At 44.5% G+C, this 22,801-nt stretch overlaps 1 protein-coding gene across 9 annotated transcripts in view; it reads right to left on the minus strand.

Moving 5' to 3' along the window:
- The window catches only part of SYTL3 (synaptotagmin like 3), a 93,459-nt gene that overhangs the window by 55,379 nt on the left and 15,279 nt on the right, over positions 1-22,801 (minus strand). For all 9 annotated transcript variants that reach the window (XM_053222026.1, XM_053222025.1, XM_053222023.1 and 6 more), the window contains one exon: positions 5,532-5,596. In XM_053222026.1, coding sequence (XP_053078001.1) covers positions 5,532-5,596 — 65 coding nt within the window. The remainder of the gene's footprint in view (positions 1-5,531; positions 5,597-22,801) is intronic.

The following is a 22,801-nucleotide window of genomic DNA, read 5'->3' on the forward strand; positions in this document are numbered from 1 at the left end:
CCCTTTTCTTTCTAGAAATATTCAGAGATGTGCTAAAGATTTATCTACAAAGAAGTCCGCTGCACTTTATTATTTTAGTAATATTATAAACTTCCAAAAATGTAACAGCAAAACTGGAGATTCCCTCACTGTGCAATAGCGATTTGGTTCAATAAATGAAGTCACATTCCAATGATGGAATGAGATGCAGTTATCAGAAATTATATAGCTGATGACAGTTAAGGATATGGAAGAATGTTCTTTGTGAATTATTATGTAAAGAAATAGTATAAAACCATATATATGATTTGATCCCAATTATGTAAATCTATTAGCTTGGCTCATACAAAATTGCCTTTATTTAATCATTTTTACCTAAAAACATCAATTTCTTATGGTTTGATCTCAGTACTCTTAAAAATGTATGTGTGGGGGCGCCTGGGTGGCGCAGTCGGTTAAGCGTCCGACTTCAGCCAGGTCACGATCTCACGGTCCGTGAGTTCGAGCCCCGCATCGGGCTCTGGGCTGATGGCTCAGAGCCTGGAGCCTGTTTCCGATTCTGTGTCTCCCTCTCTCTCTGCCCCTCCCCCGTTCATGCTCTGTCTCTCTCTGTCCCAAAAGAAAAAAAAAAAGTTGAAAAAAAATTTTTAAAAATGTATGTGTGTAGTTATGTGCGTTTATGTGTATATTTATATACACACACAGGGGCACCTGGGTGGTTCAGTCAGTTAAGTGTCCAACTTCAGCTCAGGTCATGATGTCACAGTTTATGGGTTCGAGCCCCGCATCGGGCTCTGTGCTGACAGCTCAGAGCCTGGAGCCTGCTTCGGATTCTGTCTCCCTCTCTCTCTCTGCTCCTCCCCCACTAGTGCTCTGTCTCTCTGTCTCTCAAAAATAAACATTAAAAAAAAAAGAACTATATACACACATGTATATGTGTGTATACACTCACAAACATACATACATTTCCTCACCAAATAATAGAAAGAATGTATATCAAAATGTTAACAAAACATTTCAGGGTGAAGTCATTGTATTTTAAACATTATTTGGTATGCTTTTCTTTTCTTTTTTTTTTTTAATGAAAATATATCACTTTTACACTCAGAACAAATGTAATTTGAAGTCACGTTTCAAGAGATAGGAGGTAACGGGGCCAGAGTGTGATAGGACAGCTCACGTACCCTGCCAAGGTCGTGTAAATGAGCACACACTTCCCAGGGGGCAATTGGGCAAAACATATCAAAGCCTTTTAAGTGTTCACACATTTGATTACTCATTCTTCTTCTAAGAATCTATCTAGAGGAAATAAAGAGATGCCAAGATAGTTCAGGATGTTCACCACAGAGTTATCCGTAATATGAAATTTTGAATACCTTGATACACTCACTGACAAGAAGGAACAGGTTGCATAAAAGATAATTCATCCATCTGATATATTTTATGCAGTGGTCAGGAAGTGTCTTAATAGCATAAGAAAATGTGCTAAATTGAATTTTAAAAGCGACATTTTAGTCTATGTGCTGCTGAAGCAAGCACTAAAAGCGAGAGTAAAACCTACATATAGTCTGATCATATATTCGTTTAAAAAATTATCAAGTCTGTACATGCACACACATACGCACAACATCACACAGAAAGAAGACTGGAAGAGTATGTGTGTGCATGTGTGTGTGTGGAATTAACAGTGGCTTCTTGAGCGGTGGGATTTTTATTGCCTTCTGTGCACCCTTCTGTATTTCCCAAATATTCTGCGATAAGTATGCATCCCTTCTATGATCAGATGAACAATTCATTTTTAAAGAGAAAAGAAAACTCTCTTTACAAAATGGGAGGAGGGAATGTGGGGGAAGCAGGTGGAGTCATGGGGACCAGCTAGGAGCTACTACACTGTAAGTGGGAATGAGGAACAGGGAAGATTCTAGGACTGGGGAGGCAGAAATGTCAGGATTTGCTGACTGACCGGATGCGGGGAGGGAGTCAGGTATGATTCTCAGGTGCGTGGATTAAGATTAGGATTAGGATAAGGACGAGGATAAGGAATACGGGCTATGGTAGCCTGCTTCCTGATGGGCTCCAGGGCCCCTTGCCTCCTGACACCCCCTGTGCCATCCCCTTCCACCCTGAATCGAGCAGACCTGTGTCACCACAGGATAGAGCGGCAATGACAGGGAGAGCTTTCTGAAGCTAGGCCATAAAAGAGATGGAAAGAGACAGAAAGTAGGAAGCAGAATAGAAGTTCCCAGGGGTTCTGTGGAGGTGAGGGAAGGGGAGAGCGTGGGAAGATGACAAATTTCTGAGCATGGATGGTAGTGACGGCTAGACAGCAGGGCAAACGCACTCAATGCCACTGAACTGTGTGGTTAAAAACGGTTAAAATGGTAAATTTTATGCCGTGGGTATTTTACCATAATAATTTTTTTTTTGTTTAATATAAAAGGGTAGGATTCTGCCTTTGTCTCTCTTGGCCCACGAGCCTGGGGGAGGCCAGCCACCACGTTGTTGTGAACACACTGGAGCAGCCCGGTGGGGAGGCCCAGGTGTGGAGGGACCCAGGGTTCCCGCGACAGCGGCACTAGCTCGCCAGGTGCGTGCGTGAGCCCCGGAGAAAGCAGATCCTCCAGCCCCGGGCAAGCCCCCAGCTGGAGACAGAAACCATGTAAAATAATACTGACTGTTTAACCCACTACACTTTGGAGGAATTTCCTACCCAGAAATAGAAAGAGGCACAGATCTGAGCTGTCTCATACTCTCTCGTGGTTTAAACCACCATCTCGTTTCTCTGGCTTCGGATTAGGATGTGGAAGGCTGGGAAGAGCCGTGTTCACACCATTACAGCAAACACTGGATAATACGCAGAATCTGAGTCTGGAACACATCACAGAGCAGGGATTGCCGCGGGCTCCCCATCAGGGCCCACCAGGGGGTGCCAGAGAGACCGGAAGGTGGGAGGTTCCTGGGAGCGTCTGCTGAGAAGAGGCCCACCTGGTACTCACTTCCTGCAGTTACCATCGCTGTGTTCCCACAGGGCTCCCTTTTTGCCTTTCTCCCTCCAATAATACCTGTCTCACCAATTCCCTAAATTAAATTCTCTTTGCTCAAAGCCCCACGTGGTTTCCATTTTCCTAACTGGCCCTCAGAGCATACCGCGCGTGGGTTCAAGTCAACTCCTCAACTACTGTGCCAGCTTCTCTCCCAGGGGGCACAGATGTAAGTGAGGTAGAGTTCCCACCTGTCCAGACAAGCCTTCATCACCTCACCCCCACTGCCCTTCCCGACGCCCGCCTGCCAACCCCCACCTACCCCTGGTCTAGCTCACAGAACTATGTGTGCTCCCCCAGCACGGCACTGTTCTGGGTCTTTCCACGCATTCTGAGCGCATCTCGCCCCAAATTGGACAATAAGAAATGAGACACCTCAGCACTGGACGAAGCAAGAGTAGAGGAGGAAGGAATTGGGGTTTTTTATTTTTTTGTTGTTTGTTACTTTCACACCTTGGGAGAAACAATAAAAGGATGATTTTGTCTCAGGCTGCCTTTCACTGTCTGATTTTTCTTATCTTACTGATATTTTCATGCTGGTGGAAAGTCAGTGGACATAAAAGAGAGACCCAGGAGTTCAGTTTCAGTCCTTAGCTCAGGTGGCCACCATGCTGGTTGCTTCTATTCACTTCTACTCACTGGGAGAGTGCCAAAAAGACGATGAGAAGATAATGAGCATGCACGCGCACACACGCATGTGCACACGCATGCACGCGTGCACACACCTGTGTTCCGGCCTGCAAATCAATTTCCCTGATTCAAATAATGATACTAACACTTTCAACAGTGCATAAAATAGTTGCCAGGAGAGGTCTTCCCAGACTTGTTATTGAGAAATTACAGGAATTTCACTCCCTACAGTCTTACCGTTTGTGAAGTAGAAACTGAGTGAAAAAAAAATGAGAATCTACCACCTGAAGAAGACCCCAGCCCCCCAACAAGAAAATTATTTTTTTAAGTACAGTCTACTCCCCAACATGGGGCTTGAACTCACGACCCCAAGATCAAGAGCTACAGGTTTACCGACTGAGCCAGCCAGGTGCCCCCCTCCCAAAAAAGTATTTTAAAGTCACAAAACAAAGCCTAAAACTTAGACCTCACGCTGCCAAGCCCGCCTAGATTATGCCCTAAATGGGGACGATGGCCCCGAGGGGCCAGAGAAAGGAGTTAGTGGAAGAAGCAAATCCTAGTGTGCTCCAGAAGGCCTCAGTACACAAACAGATATGTACCTGAGATATGAAACTTTCACGGACGGGTAGTATTTAGGAAACAGTGTTAACAAGGCTGCTTGGGAGAGAAGCTGGGGTGGGGGGGGTGGCGGTGAGAAAAAGGGTTGAGAAGTGGTGTCCCAGGTGAGGTCACACGCACTCGCTCACCCTTTTGCTTCAGCCTGCCCGTTAGCACTGTGCTTCCTTCCAGATTTCTGATCAACTTGGCAGAAACATCGTTTTTTCTCGAGTAAGGGAAGTCAGGAATATGATCCAGCAGAGAATTTAATGCCGACTGAATGTCAACTTCAGCCGACCGTGCCTTTTACAAAAGCGGAGTGTCAACACTCAAACAAATGGCTTCCTTTCCTCACAACGCATCTGGGGTTGTGGCTACATAGCTTCTTTCCGGCAGAAAAAAGGTTTCAAGCCGCCCCTTTCCCTCTAGGTCAGCCTGGGCTCCTTGTGTGCAGCCCCCGCTGTCACACACGTCAGAGGATGTGTGTTACCACCATGGACGAATGTGATTCACAGAGCATGTGAGCTCTGCTTTATTTTGATGACACGTGCGTGCGCCTTTGTCTGAAAAGTTGTTTTCCTGTCCATGCGGCTCACATCCTCTGATGTGGGCACCTCTGTTACCGAGGCAGAATTAGTTCTCCCCCTGGTTTCCAGCCCCAGCTACCAATTACACCGCTACATCAGCTTTGCAGAGACTCTGTAAGATATTCTTGTGGTACCCAGACCATATGCGCATTCACGCTCCCACAATCACGACATGTGCTCGCTTCCTAATCATCAACATCTGCTAAATTCTAATCCTGTTCACTCTCCGTGGCCTTCAGTTATTCATTTTGACCAAGTCTCAGGAACAAGGTATTGTGCTTAGTGCTGTAAGGGACTAGATTTTCAAAGCATAGTTTCTGCTTATGGAGAGAAAGGGAAGTATGCAAATAGTAATACCACATGAGGCACTTGCCACAAATTTTGGAAAAGATGGACAACCCAGAGCTGCCCGTGTTTCGGAGGAGGGAGACTTCACTCCCACACGCAGGGAAAAGCAGGCAGATTTCCGCAGTTAGAACTGAGCTAGAGAGGGGTGGTCTGCAGTCAAAGGCGCTGAGCAGGGTGGGCCAGGCGGCAGGTGGGGGAAAGCATAACCGAACAGAGCTAGAGGTCAGAAAGGAAAGGCCTGTCTACCAGGACCTGTAAAGTTTTGTGTATTCAAATCTTAACACCAAATATTTTAAAACTGGGAATGATAGTATCATTTTACTTTAGTAAAAAACTTAAGGGCATTTACCTTCAGTTGGAAATTTCTTGGCTCGTTCCTCAAAGAACCATTCTCCAGTTTTTATTTTCACATTTCTGAAAAACAAGCAGACAGGAAGCCTCAGATAGCGATGTGGTCGGTGCTGTATTTGGCTCATAAGGGGGAGGTAGATAGTATCACAAAAGATTAGTCTCGCAAGGTTCCTCAGAGTTCATGTTTCTGATCTCCCCCTGCTAACTTTACAGATCCCCTAGAGAGGTTAAGCAACCTGACTAGGTAAGTGATCTGACTAGTTAAGCAATCTGACTAGTTAAGCAATCTGACTAGTTAAGTGATCTGACTAGTTAGCAGCAAGGCTGGAAGACCGTGCTTGGGTATATTTTACCCTACATGTAATACGTACTTGTAATGTTTGCATACTAACATATGTGTATGACCAACACATATTAAGTACTTAATGTTTTCTGAAGAAACATACAATGAGAAACAAAATTGCCATCAAAATGGTCAATTTATGGGGTGCCTGGATGGCTCAGTCAGTCGAGTATCTGACTCTTGATTTTGGCTCAGGTCATAATCTCACGGTTCATGGATTCAAGCCCTGTGTTTGTGGAGCCTGCTTGGGATTCTCTCTCATTCCCTATCTCTCTGCTCCTCCTCCGCTTTCTCTCTCATGCATATGCACACGCTCTCTCAAAAGTAAATAAATAAACTTTAAAAAATGATCAATTTATTATGTTTACAGCAGCAAACAGTGGCGTGAAGGATAGTCAACACAAAACCCAACGCTGCCTATTTGGCTAAGAGGGAACTCATCCCTAGGTTAGGTTAAGGTTAGTTTGTGTTAACCACGACGTTTACTAAGAGCTAACAGAGTAGCTGAGAAGTTTCCTGGAAGGCCCTGAAGTCTGGAATATGGGATCAGTGTACTTCATGGAGATCCGGGACCTGGGTCCGAGTGGACCACCTGAGAAACAGGGGAAATGACCTGTTCTTGCCCAGCTGCTCGGCCAACACCCGCTAGGGTACGTCTACACCCCTACACCTCCAGTCTCAGTCACAAGTGGAACAGGATGCAGGGCCCTTTATATGCTCACTGACTGAAACCAAAGTCCCCAAATGCATTGTGCTCTTCAACAGTTCCCAAATTTCTGGAGAAGCCACTGTCAACCTCAAAAAACCTTGGAAATGTAGAATTGTTAACACCCTTTTAGGATACAAAAAAGTAAACACACAGATATTACAAGTTATCCACACCCTTAAAATGATGTGCCACAAAACTTGCCAATTCCTGGGTTATGAAAGTTTAAGAAAAATTAACACTGTACCTTACAAGTTCTAGTCTATGTTTACCGAAGTAAGTGTTCTCCACTGGGTTCTTTTAGGCTATATATGAACTCAAATGCGTTTTTCTGAATGAATGCTTACAATTGCTGTAAATGTAAGCAAATTCACAAATATATGTCCATCTACATGTTTTTAAAAGAAATACCCTCTTTCTCTACGGAGTTCTAGTGATTGTTAGAAGATACTAACCATCTTTCCCCCTTCATCTAGTTAGAAACTATTATGTTCTCTGATTAGTAAGTAAACCATGATTCCCAATGCTTAGCGACTAGAACAAGAGAAAAATACACGGGGCATTTATAAATTGTGATAGAAGAATTTTGATAATCAGTCACTACCGTTCAGAGCCAAAATATATAAAATATTCAACTGTGATATGTGTCTAGAGAGACAGAGAAAAGTTTGCACCATAAAATTGAATATCTAGTCTTTGAGAACTCAGCACCTCGAAAGGGTCCCCTCTGGCGCAAGAAAGCAAGCAAGGGATCAACCACCAGGGGAAGTTTGGAGAGATAAACGGGCCAGTGGTGAATTCACGCCCCTCGAAGGGCCACACCCACCAATTTCTCCATGCCTGTGGGGGCCTCCTCCGTCTTTGTCAGCAGGGCAAGGTCTAAGTATCAGATGAGGAGAGTCAAAGAGCAAAATCAAATGTGGAACCAGGAGGCTTCCATCGAATGGATGAACTCCACTTCCTGGATTTCTTTTCCTGGTGGTGGTGACCCTTTCAGCTAATCAGCGCTGTCGCGCTTTGCAGCCATTATCCTTGTGTCCAGAAGCATCCATATACAAGCCGGGGCTGGCAATGGGGCAAGGGCTCAGACTGGAAGGAGGTCGGAGCTGAGAATTCATCAGCGAGTCAAACCACCACCCCCTACAGCCAGCAGAGGCTAGGCAGACACAGGTGCCTGGCTGAGAAGTAAGCGCCCAGGTGCGGGGCCAGGAAAGGAGAGCTCAGCGGAGGGAGGGGGGAAGCTGAAGGCACCCGAGTAAGTCAGTGTTTTATTACCAAGTCCTCCTCTAGCCTAGTGCTCTAGGTTTCAGACAGAATTAAAATATACGTCGCCTGGTGCCAGTCATCTAATTGAACATCCCAACTGAGCACTTGTGAAGTTCAACAGGAGCTTATTTGGCAGGACAGATTTGGACACATACTTGCACAAATTTAGTCTCTCGGGCTTGTCTGTGTTTAAATAATAGAAGGAGGAAAATGCCACAGTCCTAAACCACGTGCCAAACAGCACTTTTTTACTTTTGAGGCTGTTTGCTTCGAGAACAGATTTGAGCGGGATCTCCCTAAACACTTCTTGCAGAACCAGCCGTTCCTAAGCAATGATTCCCTAAGACCCTTAATAAAGGCTCCCTGTGCACACCAATCCCAGCTGCAAAGGGGGGACCATTTGTTGCTCTTATCGTCTCAGACAGAGGTGAGCAGATCTTGCAGTGATGACACCATCACATCTGTCCTCAGTAGGGCCAGCGCAGGGTAGACTGACTCACAGTAACCAGAAGAAGCGTTTATTATTTCTTCCCAGATGATTGATCAGAATCTGCCTATGAAAGCTTCTTGGAATGAAATATGGCCCTTTGTAGCAACGTGGATGGAACTAACTGGAGAGTGTGATGCTAAGTGAAATAAGCCATACAGAGAAAGACAGATACCATATGTTTTCACTCTTATGTGGATCCTGAGAAACTTAACAGAAACCCATGGGGGAGGGGAAGGAAAAAAAAAAAAGAGGCCAGAGTGGGAGAGAGCCAAAGCATAAGAGACTCTTAAAAACTGAGAACAAACAGGGTTGATGGGGGGTGGGAGGGTGGGGAAGGTGGGCGATGAGTATTGAGGAGGGCACCTTTTGGGATGAGCACTGGGTGTTGTATGGAAACCAATTTGACAATAAATTTCATATGTTGAAAAAAATAAAAAAATTTTAAAAAAATTTTTAAAAAAAGCTTCTTGGAACAGTTTCTGAGCTCAGCAATGGGCTGATGCTTTTACATTCCTCAGAATGGAGACTTGCGTCTTTCAAACTTCTTCAATCAATTGCCAAATACATCTCACAAAGCAGAAGCCGAGGGTTGTGGGGACAGCAGAAGATGCAGAACTAGGAGACCTGAATTCCGTGCCTGACCTTGTCAGTAACACTGCATGAGGATCACTATCATTATAAATGCCAAGCTCGTGGTGCATAGCCAGCTCTTACTACACTTCTGGAGGTTCCAGCGTCCGTTTTCATAGCCTTGACCTCTGCTCATGCTGTCATTTCATCAGTAAACAGGAAATAACAGTTGGAAAGCCCTTTGCAAATTCCAGCATACACACTTGTTCAATGATACAATGAACGGATGACCCTAACAGAAAGACAGTCTGACCTGTTACTCTCAGCGAGCAGTGAGCCCAACAGGCCTGTTGGAAGGCAGTGTTATTTTGCATTTAATTACTTGCATCTGCAGATGGCTAGCTGTCCCATCCATGCTGGATGCTCTTCAGAAAGTCAGCACGATGTCCCTGGAGTTGCTTAATGTATCTTCCACCATGCAAAGGACAAGAAGTGGAAAGTCGATCTGCAGAGTCAGGATTCCTAGAAGGCCTAGAGAAGCCTTCTTCTTCTTTCTCTGGGCAGATCTGTTCTCCACCCAATGTCCTGATGGCCAGGGTGCCTCAAGAGTGCCCTGGTGGCTCATCAGACAAACAGGCTGCAAAAAGCCCAAGTGAAGAAGCCTAATATTGTAAAACTGAGATCAACCTAACCGCTTTGCATGAGCTTGTCCACCTGCGTGGTCATTCCCAGCCAGAGCAACCTTGTGCATGCAGACAGCTGATTTTTTTTTTTTTTTTTACTTCAAATAATCTTGCATCTAAGATGGTTTTTAGTTACAAAGCAAAACAGGTTTTTTTTTTTTCCTTCCAGCTCAGTAGATCGGCTTTCAACATTTTTACAGGAAAAAAAAGACTGATCATTGTGATTAAATCCTCGGTAACTAGGGGAGGGCTCGGGGAATCGAGATGAAGATACAGAAATGACTGTATCGAGCTGTCACCACCACTTCTTGCGAAACATTAATAACTCTGCCTCACTGGACCGCAGAGAGAAGGCAGGTCCCCTCTGTGTCACTCTCAGGGCTGTATCCACAGCCCCAAGCGTGACTGAGGAGCAGGGCAGGGGCCAGTGAATGCAAGCAGCTTGGTGAATGAGTAAAAATGCCCAGCTCTGTGGGGAGCACCCTGGGGACTGAAGAGACAGGCTGGGACCCTGCTGGCGGTAAGCACTGAGGTCTAATGTGTGTCAGACTCAGGCACCGGACAGAAACCGTAAATGAGGAAAGCGGGCCATTGTGAGACAGTAAGGAGGAGTGGGCGCCGTGGTGAACGGGAGAACCCACGGCCCATTTTAAGACATTAAAACGATAAATATTAGACCCAGGCCCCAAATATTAGACGCAGGCCCCAAAATAAACAAGGCCTGTGGGCTTATGCAGCCTGTTGGCCACAAGTTTGTGACTCTTGGTTTGTTACATCGGGTAACTAATTGACAAAAGTGAGAAAAAATTCCACTGTGGCCGCACAGAGCCGCGCTTAAGACCTCAACAATAAAAATCAGATTAGAGGGACGCCTGGGTGGCTCAGTTGGTTAAGCATCTGACTTTGGCTCAGGTCATGATCTCACAGTTTGTGAGTTTGCCCCCCGCATTGGGCTCTCTGCTGTCATCGCAGAGCCCACTTTGGATCCTCTGTCTCCTATCTCTGCTCCTCCCCTGCTTGCATGCTCTCTCTCAAAATAAATAAGTAAACTTCAAAAAAAAATCGGGTTAGATGCTGCACATCACCCTGTCTTCCCCAGAGATTGAAGGGGAGCCTCCCCATCACGCCCCTGCACCACCACTTGAATGGCGAGAGATACGGAGCACGTAATAACTGAAGAGACAATGGAGAGCCTCTGACAAAATGCCAGCCGGCAGCAGAAACGGAGTCCCGAAGACCAGAGAAGCGGCCTTCTCAGAAGTTGCACCACAGGGGAATCCAGGGCACATTCCAGAAAGCACTTCGTTTTCAAAAGCACCTAAGCCCAGCCTCCAGGAGAAGAAAACAGAAAGACATAAGGACAAGCCAGGCTGACATGAAGAGACATGAAGAGACTCTTTTCAGAAAGAAAAATCTAGGAAACTAACAACACAAAGGCAGAGCGGCTGCTGACCAACCAGAAGGAACAGAACTAAGGGCCTAGGAAATGGAATCAGTGACACAGACTCAGTAGAGGCGCTGTTCTAGAACATGAACAGAAAAGAAAAGACATTAAATGTTGCAGGAGAAGATAACACAAATGGGGGATACAGAACAAAGCCAACCTACATATTAAAAGGTATTTTTTAAGAAGCAAGGGCAAGGGGCATAAAAGATCATCAGAATAGTCACATCCAACTGAAGAAAATGTTACTGAGTCAAAAAACAAGCTGACCTTCCCCCCCCCCCCCCCCCACCCATTAGGATGACTATTATCAAAAACAGGGACGCCTGGGTGGTGCAGCTGGTTAAGCCTCCAACTCTCAATCTAGGCTCAGGTCATGATCTCACGGTTTGTGGGTTTGAGCCCCGCGTTGGGCTCTGCACTGATGGTGCAGAGCCTGCTTGAGATTCTGTCTCTTTTTCTCTCTGACCCTCTCCTGCTGGTTCTCTCTCTCTCTCTCTCTCTCAACATAAATAAATAAACAAAAAAAATAAAAACAAACCAACCAACCCCTGAAAATAACAAGTGTTAACAAAGACGTGGAGAAGCGGGAGTCCTTGTACACTCTTGGTGGGATTATAAAATGGTGCAGCTACTACGGGAGAGTATAAAAAAATTAAACATGTGAGGACCATATGAGCCTGCAATATGTCCCAAAGAACTGAAAGTAGGGTCTCAGAGATATTTGCACACCCATGTTCACAGCAGCATTTTTTACAACAGCCAAAATGTAGAAGCGACTCAAGTGTCCATCAACAAACTAATGGCCAAACAAAATGTGACATACTCGCCCTATGGAATGTACAGCCTTAGGAAGGAAGTAGAAACCTGCAATATCGCTACAACACAGAGGAGGCTTGAGGACATCACGCTCAGTAAAATGAGCCGGTCATAAAAAGACAAGTACTGTACGATTCTACGTCTAGGAGTACCTAGAATATGCAAATTTACAGAGACAGAAAATAGAATGCTGGTTTTCAGCGGGAGGAAGAAATAGGGTGTTGTTGTTTAACGGGTACGAAGTTTCAGTTTTGCGAGATGAAGAAGTTCTGGAAACAGATGGTGGTGATGGTCATACAACATGAACAGATTTAATGCCACTGAACTGTAGACTTAAAAATCGCTAAGCAGTAAATTTTATGTTGTATATATTTTACCATGATTTAAAAAAAAATATATATATATTTTAAATCATGGTAAAATTATATATATATATATATATATATAAACAAGCGGGGCACATGGGTGACTCAGTCAGCTGAGCGTCCAACTCTTGATCTCAGGTCAGGTCCTGATGCTGGGATTGTGGGATGGCTCCATGCTGAGCGTGGAACCTGCTTCAGATTCTCTCTCTCTCTCTCTCTCTCTCTCTCCCTCTGCCCCTGCCCACTCCCACTTGCACAACACTCTCTCTCTCTCAAAACAAAACAAAACAAGCAAAACAAAACAAAAAACAAAAGCAAGAAATCCAAGGGATAGCTCAAAGGAGCTTGAGGGAAGGCTACTGATGTCATCCTCAAATATGCCACGACCCAGACAATATGCCACCCACTTGCTCTTCTGGGGCAAAAAATCCTTCAAGAGGCACTTTAGTTTATTGAAAAATGAATCAAAGTGAAGAACTTGCACATTGGGAAATCATGGTCTCAAAAGATTGGCAACTAGTGCCTGAATCTATTAAAATTTAGACTTAGTTTACTAATTGTAAATATAATCCTAAAACCATGCAGGTGACAAACATAATTACTGAGGGAGATATTATAAAACATAAAAGTAATAATTTATAACAATATAGATACTTCAAAATATTTGACAAAATGAATAAAATTTATAAAACGTTTCTGTCTCTGTGGATTCCTGTCTTTACTCTGGATACCGCATGTGAGTAGAATCATACGTTTTTCCTTCTAGCCTATTTCACTTAGCATAATATTTGCAAGGTTCATTCACATTTTAGCATGTGTTAAATTTTCATTCTTTTTTATAGCTGAACGATATTCCATAGTATGTTTATGCCACATTTTTTTTAATCCTTTCATCTGTGGATGGACACTGGGTTGTTTCCCCCTTGTGACTATTCTGAATAATGCTGCCATGAACACCAGCTTATTATCTGAATATGTGAAAGCTACAGATTGTTGTCAAAACCAACATTAATATTTTCATTTTGCTATTTCAGGTGGCAGAAGGCTTTACAATACACTAGCTCTTAGGATCTGTCAGCATGCATTTATTCATTCATTCATTTTAAGTAGGCTTTATGCCCAACATGGGCTTGAACTCACGAGCCTGAGATCAAGAGTCACATGCTCAGGGTGCCTGGGTGGCTCAGTTGGTTAAGCATCCACCTTTGGCTCAGGTCATGATCTCATGGTTTGTGGGTTCAAGCCCCACGTCGGGGTCTGTGCTGACAGACAGCTCAGAGCCTGGAGTCTGCTTCAGATTCTGTGTCTCCCTCTCTCTCCGTCTCTTTCTCTCTCTCTCTCTGCTTCTCTCTCTCTCCCTCAAAAATAAATAAACATTAAAAAAAATTTTTTTAAGTCACATGCTCAATTGAGCCAACCAGACACCCCAGGATTTATCAGCATTTATAAGATTCAAATTTTAAATACTTGCAGTTCCTAAATCGAACTGAAAATGAACTCAGATACCTTTAACACATAAGATTATACATTATCTAGGATGTTATGTGCATCCTACCATCCTTTCCCAAGCATAAGGCAACATAAATTTACTGCCCCTAGATTATGGAGCCTTAAATATAAAGTAACCATTGAAAGAGGACTCTGTTCAAGTTAACAGTTTCACTGCCTTGTTAGCAAGTTTTTACAATTTTCAAAGGGGAAGAAATAATTGATTTCTTATCTGATGACTTCATTTCTATTGTTATAAAAGTATTCTTCATATGGGTAGCAAAGTACATAGCAGAATTAGGCAGACATATTTCTTTCCATTTGTTTATTTGTTGTTTATTAAATTTATTTTAGAGGGGGAGAGAGTACACAAGCGGGGGAGAAGGGCAAAGAGAGAGAGCATCCTAAGCAGGCTCCGTGCTCAGCACAGAACAGATGTGGGGCTTGATCCCAGGACCCTGGGATCATGACCTGAACCAAAATTAAGAGCCAATGCCCAACTAATTGGCTGAACCACCCAGGCACCCCTCTTCCCTTTTAAAGAAATAGTTTTGTTAATTTCTTTTAAAAAAACATTAAGTGTAAGTTTGAATCTGACAAAGATATCACAAAAGCGAATCCCATCATTACCAAAGCATCCTAAAGATAGAAGAAGGTGTTTCAGACCTCATACAGAGGTCAGCTTTAACATTAGCGAGAAATCTGTGGGCAACTTTCTTTCAACAAAAATACTGATTCTTAAATATCTGCATTAATGGAACGGTACAGGAGTTGAAACATCTAAAATCGCCAAATCCACGCATGACTTCTCTCTGGCGTTGGAATGTGCTTTGGTCTGACCTAAGGGCATGGGTAGGCTGTTGTGGAAATTCCCATGAAGACATGACTTCAAAGGACCCACCAGCCTGCCCAGCATCCCTACGCCTGCCAGTACCCTTAACTCTAGCTCAGAGTGTTAACTGAGGCAACACTTCCCTACCAGGCAAAGTGCCGGCTGGGACGGCAGCCTCCTCGCTCTGACCGTCCCTGTCGGGTGAAAAGTTTCAGCTCGGCTGAGTGAGGTGACAATGTCAAGTATGAATAAGAGAATTAATGGTACGGAAAGCTTACTAATCTCAAAGAAAGGTTTTAAAAGCAAGAGCCTGCCATGACTAATCAAGCACTGATCGCAGAAGAAATTTCAGCCTCGACAAAAGGAATGATAGTCAAACTACTGTGAAGGTGTTCCCTTTGGTACGCACAAAATACTTTTCAAAATAAAAATTTTCTCAAAATGTCCTATAAATGTCTACCTTTTTACTGTATGTTTTAGTAGCATAAGACTTCAAAGAATATTAAATAGTCATTACTTCCATCTGGTCAATGGATTAGAAAGGACGTCATGATCCTATATCTGATTACCATCTATCGCATTCCTAGAGAAAGCAATCAATATACACAAGCCGTGTGAAACAGCCATGCTGTTGTGAGGACCAAAGCAGATGCCATCTGTAAGTCAGAACTGACAGGAAAAAAACACTTCATTTTCAAAGAACAAAAGGCTTTTCCCTTGTGAAATTAGATTCAGTGGCTAATCTCTCAAAAATGTGCAACAGGGGCACCTGGGTGGCTCAGTAGGTTGAGCGTCCGACTTCGGCTCAGGTCATGATCTCGTGGTCCGTGAGTTCGAGCCCCGCGTCGGGCTCTATGCTGACAGCTCAGAGCCTGGAGCCTGCTTCAGATTCTGTGTCTCCCTCTTCCTCTGTCCCTCCCCTGCTTGCACTCCATATCTCTCTCTCTCTCTCTCTCTCTCTCTCTCTCTCTCTCTCTCAAAAAGAAATAAACATTAAAAAAATTTTAAGAAAGAAAGAAAATGTGCAAACATACAACTATGTGAAATATTTTACTCAATATATTTAACTTGTGTATGCTTTTTGGTGTGAAACACATGAGCATAGTTCCCATCAGCAATGTTCAAAAGCAGATTAGAAAAATTGCTTCTTGGCCTTTCGGCTGAGATCAAGTATTAAAATGAGATTAGAAAAAAAAATCAGGTCTTGAAATAGAAGACAGGCAGCAAAGAAATGTCACTTTAACCCTGGCATCAAACTAAACTCCTTCTTTTCCAGCTCCCCCATACCACACCCAGCATTCAATTTCTTTTCAATATTTCATAGAGTTAGACCTTTTACTCACACAAAGAGCAGAAGTGTTTACAATAATGACCGCAAATTATTCCATTCTCATACATTGGCTATTTCCCTTGATGGGGATAAGGTGGGGATTCAGTATTTTATCAAAACATGGGATTAGGAAAACACTGGGGGTAGCAGTCTGAAATTTCAAAGATTATATTTTCCAAACTCTGGGAAGTTTAGCTTTAAACAGGAAATACAATTGTTAGAGAACTTGTCTTGAAATGTCACTTGATTTTCAACAATTATTTTACGCGTTGCAAAAAATACGTCATCCTCTAATGATATCTTTACATCTAAATCCCAATCTAAAATGTATTTGGACGACAACAACAAAAATCCCCTTTAATAAATTCCAAAATCGTATTTAACCCTTACTGCTCTGCAGCATTAATGCAAATCCCAACCTGAGAACTAAGAACGTGACAATAAATGCTAACGTCTGTATCAGTTTGGAACGGGACACGCTTAGGTTTCTGTCCGTTAGCCGCAGGCATAGTTCATCACAGGAATGTGAGCAGCCCATACTCTGAAATCAACAGTACTGCCCCCTACCATCTGAAACCCTAACTCTAAAATCTCTGCTCTAGTTATTTTATAAATAGCAAACGTGCCTAATGAAACCGAGAAAGCATTCCAACAAATCTCTGAGGCTAAAGAATGAATGAATGATTGTTTATGGTCACAGCCGATTACGAAGCAAGAGAAACGATCACAGTTTGAAGAGAAAATGTCTTGAACACGTGTAAGTCCTCAGCAATCTACTTCAGGGAGATGAGCAGGTTTTTTCTAGACACGTGGAATTTGATGCTATCACACAGTAAATAATTTTGAAGGGAAAACAATCAGTGTGAACCTAAGTCATCAACCTCAATCTTATTTTTTAAAACAAAAGCTAAAACAAACAAGTAAATATAAAGCTTAGTCTCCTTGACATATTTCAACATGGTTGTTAACCTCGTGCCATTTCATCGAGGAAACTGTCCATATACTTGAGGGTGGGGGGTTGTGGTAATCAACCAAAGAAGCAAGGATATTTATGTCTCCTTCTCTTCTTTCCTTCTCCTAAATCAGCCTCTTTGGATGGCTCCTGCTAAGGACAATACACGTCTCCTCACGACTGGAAGCAACTTTCAACCAACTTTGTTCTCCCAAGTCCTTTCCAACTTGTCTTTGTTTCCTGGGGTCTTTTCTTACGCTTCTCTTTTACTCCCGAGTTCTTTTCGCCTCCAGCCTCATCACTTCATAGCCCCTTCACTGCAAAGACTCTCTTGGATCATTGGCCTTCACCTTCCTGTCCCCTGGGTTGTCCTGCAGAACGCTGGTCCACTTTGGTATGGCTTTCTTTTGGCAATGGTTCACACCCCATTTCCTACGGTCCAATATCCAAGGTCTTCTCTCTCTCTTTTTTTTAATGTTTATTTATTTTTGAGAGAGAGAGAGAGAGAGAGAGAGAGGGAGCGCGCGAGCCCAAGCAGGCTCTGTGCTGATACAGGGCTCGACCCCACGAACTGTGAGATCATGACCAGAGCCGAAATCAACAGTTAGACGCTTAACTGGCTGAGCCACCCAGATGCCCCCAAGATCCAAAGTCTTTTGAGTGGCTTTTCTCCCTTCAGGTAGGACGGGGCAGAGATCTAGGAGGGATGGGATTCAGGAGACCAGGGTTTTCATCTAACTGACTCCCTGACCTTGGGCTAACTTTCTTATGTCTCTTAGCCTCTGTTTCTTCACCTGTAAAATTAGAATAATAGTTGAAGCTGCCCCATAAAACTGTTTTAAGGTTTAAATGAAACATGCAGTGTAATGAAGTGCTAAACACTCATTCCCACACTGTCCTCTCTCCCTGAGGATGCCTGTCTCCCTCTCTCCCACTGACCCTCTTCCAGAAATACTCCAACCACAGATACTCTGAAAGTCCCCTCGAACCAGCTCAGCCCTCCATCCTCTGAGCTCCTCGTGACCTTTAGCAGCTCTTGGAGAGAAAACCTGCCTGTAGCAGAAACCTCAAAGGTCTCCTGGAACCTCCACAGAACCCCAAGGCACATTCCATAGGCCTTTTGCGCCAATTTGTAAGTTTTATTTATTTATTTATTTATTTATTTATTTATTTATTTATTTTAATGTTCATTTATTTTTGAGAGAGAGAGACAGACAGACAGAATCTGAAGGAGGCTCCAGGTTCCGAGCTGTCAGCACAGAGCCTGACGTGGGGCTCGAACTCACAAACTATGAGATCATGACCTGAGTCAAAGTCAGACACTTAACCAACTGAGCCACCCAGGCACCCCTGGTTTTACTTTTTTAAAACTGCTAGCCTACTCCTTCTTCTTTCTGGATTTAAAAAACCTCCTTCCCTCCTCCTGGTTCCATGATGGATCCACTTCTTCCCAAGGACTGAGTCTCCAGCTGAAGGTGACCCAGGGAGAGGAAAACATGGGGCTCAATCACCCCTCTAGGACCCAGCTCAGTTATGACTGTCAAATACTCTGTCAAAGGCTCTGCTTTGGCCCTGAAATAGGATAGCAGGGCAGGGTGACAAAACCAGAGAGAGGACATAGGGCTGCAAAGAAAGGAGAACGAGAAAGTGTGTGTTATAAATTATTTCCTTCTCTCCCCATACAATTTCCTGAGGCAATGGACTCCTAGTAATGCAATTATCTTAGGTATTTTGAAAAGCAACCTTATTTCAAAATAAGGAAGCCAGGGTTTTAGAAATCACACTCTGTGTCCTTAGCGGGTAGAGTTACAAGAGCCAGGACATGACGCCCTCTCGGGTGGAGAGATTTCAACACCGCTGGCTTCCCGGGAGATTGCCTCAGCCTTGTCCTTTTGTTTTGATTTTTAACTTATAGTTAACTACTAGAAGACAAAAAAAAAAAAATGCTGAATTTAATCCCTTAGCGGGCAATGTTTACCATTAGACTTCAAATACATATGGCTGATTGAAACGAGGGAAGAAAATCTTAAGACCTTTCCAGACATTCTTTGGAATTGTTTCCCGCTCTCTCTAGAGCCCGGGCTTACGTGAGCACAGTGTGGCCGGCTCACAGCAAATCTCCGTCTTTCCTTCTCAAGGTAAGAAAAGCCTGCAGGGCTTGAGCAGGGAGCACTAGCAAAAGGAGAAAAGAAAAGCCTGAAGGACACTGGCCTCCACAAACCAAGGAGCACATATAAAATGTGCAGACTCAGCTGACTGAAGTCTGATTCGGCAGCTGCTACAGAAGTAAAGGAGCAAAGCAAAAGCTGGTCAAACCACTTCTCTCTGGATGAGGGATTGAAATGAAGCCTCGAGAAGGGACAGGAGGTTTGAGGCGATTAATGGCAGGCGCCCAATAAACACAAGCCTCCAGTTTAGGGGGAGAGAAAACCCGGCCAGCGCACGCACACCGCGTGATCTCTGTCCAGGGCACTCGCACTTCTGCAGCAATATTTAGAAGTTGTTTTCAAATCTCAAAGTCTCCGATGATTCTCCTAGACTCACACCAAGCAAACATTTCTCCCTCCCTCTGGGTTCTGCAATGCTCTCGTGCACGCTGACCCCAGCAGACAGAAACGCCGCCTCTTGCGTTTTCAAGGAATCGATGACTAGCGTGTGCTTGCTTTGAAAAGCGGGAACCCGGGGCGCCTGGGTGGTTTGGTCAGTTAAGCGTCCGACTTCGGCTCAGGTCATGATCTCACGGTCCGTGAGTTCGAGCCCCGCGTCGGGCTCTGTACTGACAGCTCAGAGCCTGGAGCCTGTTTCAGATTCTGTGTTTCCCTCTCTCTCTGACCCTCCCCCATTCATGCTCTGTCTCTCTCTGTCTCAAAAATAAATAAACGTTAAAAAAAAAATTAAAAAAAAAAAAGAAAAGCGGGAACCCAAGCCAAACACCCTCTTTATCGTGTTCAAAATGCGTGGTTGAAAATACCAACTCTGTGGCAAAAAATGGTTAAAGACCTCACAACTTCTCTATCACGCATTTCTTCATTTCGAGTATCCGATAGAAGTCAGCTTGCCCCCTTCCAAAAGGCCTTATCTAGAGCTGCGTGGGAACGTGGTGGTGTGGGAAGAACCCGCCTCTGCCCACGGGCACCCCAAATCTGCAGCCTCATGGAACAGCTCCCTCTGAGGAAGCCCTGAAAGCCGCCTCACCTGCTCCTCCACGGCAAAGGATAAGGAGACCACACTGAGGTGGGTTGGAAGGGCCGAGACGCAGTCTCAACAAAAACCCCGCCCCGGCACAGAGATCCACGACAGGGAGGGATCTTATAATCACGGGCTTTCTCCTAGAGGAGTGAGGGGTTCGTGCCCCATGCCAGGAACACCAACCCGTGGGACCTGCCGCAGAGAGATGTGCCCCCGAAAGGTCTGGCTTAGAGAAACGATGAGGCCTATGTGCAAAGGGGCATGTGGTCTCACTCCCATGGAGACCCGGGACCAAAGCAAGTGTGAAAAGCGTCAAGACTCTATGTGAAGGAGGTTCATTTGCTAGTATTAAAGCGCCTGTCAGAGGGGCAAGGGGCAGTTGGGACCCTCTCCAGAGACGAGCACCATTTTTGCACTGGCTCTCTACCCTGGTAGTGCAGACGTCGCACTGTCCCACTGCCTGGCTAAGGCCAGCAGGGTGAGAGGTCACGGCGTCCTCCCCCTGCCTTGCTGAAGCCAGTAGGCACGCTCCAACCTCCGCACTCCCCAGCTGCACCGCAAAGCCAGCAGGTGCGCACAGCCCACACAGAGGACACCCATTGGTCACCTGGCCCTGGCAGCCAGAGAGCTCGTGTTCCTGGGCACCACGGGACTGTAACAATCGTAAAGATGGTTCTTGGCGGGCTGCAAGCCCCAGAGCTGCACAGACAGTAGACTGAAGCACGTCCCCAGTCTCCCTGTGAAAAAGATCCATTTACTTGTCCTGGAGCTTTAGCCTAAGGGACAGACTTCCCGTTTGCCATAAAACTAGAGGTTATGAGCTGTTTCAGGGAACATATGCAGGGAGACACAATCCTTACACTCTCCCCTGGCCTCACTACAGCTCTCTGGTGCCTCCTAGGAAGGAGCTTATACACTTGTCTGGAGCCCTGAGTTTTGTAACCTCCACCCAAAGGGCACCTTCAGATCTCCTGGTCTAGAGGCCAGCACAGTTTACGATTGTGGTCCCACAGGACTGGATATGTTTGCATACTTTAAAAGCTGCTGCCTACAGATCTGGCTTCCAATCAGCCCGAAACTAGGTTCTAATAGATCTTTCCTTTTGGAACGCTGACAGGTCTTAGCACACCAACAGAGCCCTATCGAGCATTTGGGGGGTGGGGGGCTCAGTCGGTTAAGCATCCAACTTTGGATCAGGTCATGATCTCACAGCTCACGAGTTTGAGCTCTGCACTGGGCTCTGTGCTGACAGCTCAGAGCCTGGAGCCTGCTTTGGATTCTGTGTCTCCCTCTCTCTCTGTCCCTCCCTCACTATGCTTTTGCTACTGTTTTTGTTTGTTTGTTTTTGTTTTTTTATGGGTGGTCAGTTCTGTGTGTGTGTGTGTGTTCTGTGTGTGTGTGTCTCTCTCTCCTTCAAAAATAAATAAACATTAAAAAATTGAAAAAAGAGGAATAAATCAGGCTGCTTGGGCAATCACAAGGGTTGGGGAAGACAAGAAAGAGCTAGGGCAAGGTTGAATGACAAGGTTCATCACCCATACAAGTCCACTCCTTCAAGATGGGGAGAGGTTGCTGTTTGTCCTAATGTATAGAAACATATAGAGAGAGTCAAGCCAAATGAAGACACAGAGAAGTACATTCCAAATGCAAGAAGAAGATGAAATCTCAGAAAAAGGCCTTAATTTAACAGAGATAAAGATAAATCTGTCTGATAAAGAAGTCAAAGTAACGGTCATAAAGATGCTGGGCAGACTCAGGAGAAGACCAGATGAATGTGGTCAGACCATCAACAAAGAGAGAAAAGATCAGCACATGCCAAACAGAAGTCACAGAGCTGAGGCATAACTAAGGGGGTTCACCAGCAGACCAGACGAAGCAGAAGAACAGATCAACAATCTGGAAGACACAGCAGTGGAGCTCACCCAAACAGCAGCAAAGTGAAAAAAAAAAAAAATGAAGACAACCTAAGAGCCCCATGGGACAACATCAAGTGGAATAATTAACATTCACATTACAGGATCCAGAAGGAGAAGAGAGAGAAAGGAGCAGAAAATTATTTGAAGAAATAATGGCTGAAAAGTTCCCTAGCCTGGGAAGAAAAACAGCCAGCCAGGTCCAGGAATACCAGAGAGTTCCACGTAAGACGAATCCAATGAGATCGCACCAAGCCCAGTATAATTAAATGTCAAAAGTTAAAGATAAAAAGAGAATCTTAAGAGCAACAAGAGAAAAACAACTTGCTACATACAAGGAACCCCCATAAGATGATCAGCAGATTTTTTCATTAGAATTTGCAGGCCAGGAGAGAGTGGGAAAGGAAGTACTGAAAGGAAAAAAACTTCCAACCAAGAATACTCTACCCGGCAAGGTTATCATGCAGAATTGAAGCAGAGATTAAGAGGATGGTAGTAAGATTTACTGTGCCAATCACCTTGCAATGCATACAAATATCTAGACACTATGTTGCACACCTAAAATCAATATAACGTTATATGTCAATTATACCTCAAAAAGATATTTTTAAAAATAACATGAGGCATGTGAGTGGTTCAGTTGGTTGAGCATCCAACTTTTGATTTTGGCGCAGGTCATGATCCCAGGGTCATGGGATTGAGTCCACTTAAGGCTCTACACTGAGCATCGAGCCTGCTCAAGATTCTCTTTCTCTTTCTCTCTCTCTCTCTCTCTCTCTCTCTCGGCACCTGGGTGGTTTGGTCAGTTAAGTGTCCAACTCTTGATTTTGGCTCAGGTCATGATCTCACAGTTCATGGGGTCAAGCCCCATGTTGGGC

The sequence above is a fragment of the Acinonyx jubatus genome, chromosome B2 (assembly GCF_027475565.1).
Source record: "Acinonyx jubatus isolate Ajub_Pintada_27869175 chromosome B2, VMU_Ajub_asm_v1.0, whole genome shotgun sequence".
Lineage (NCBI taxonomy): Eukaryota > Metazoa > Chordata > Mammalia > Carnivora > Felidae > Acinonyx > Acinonyx jubatus.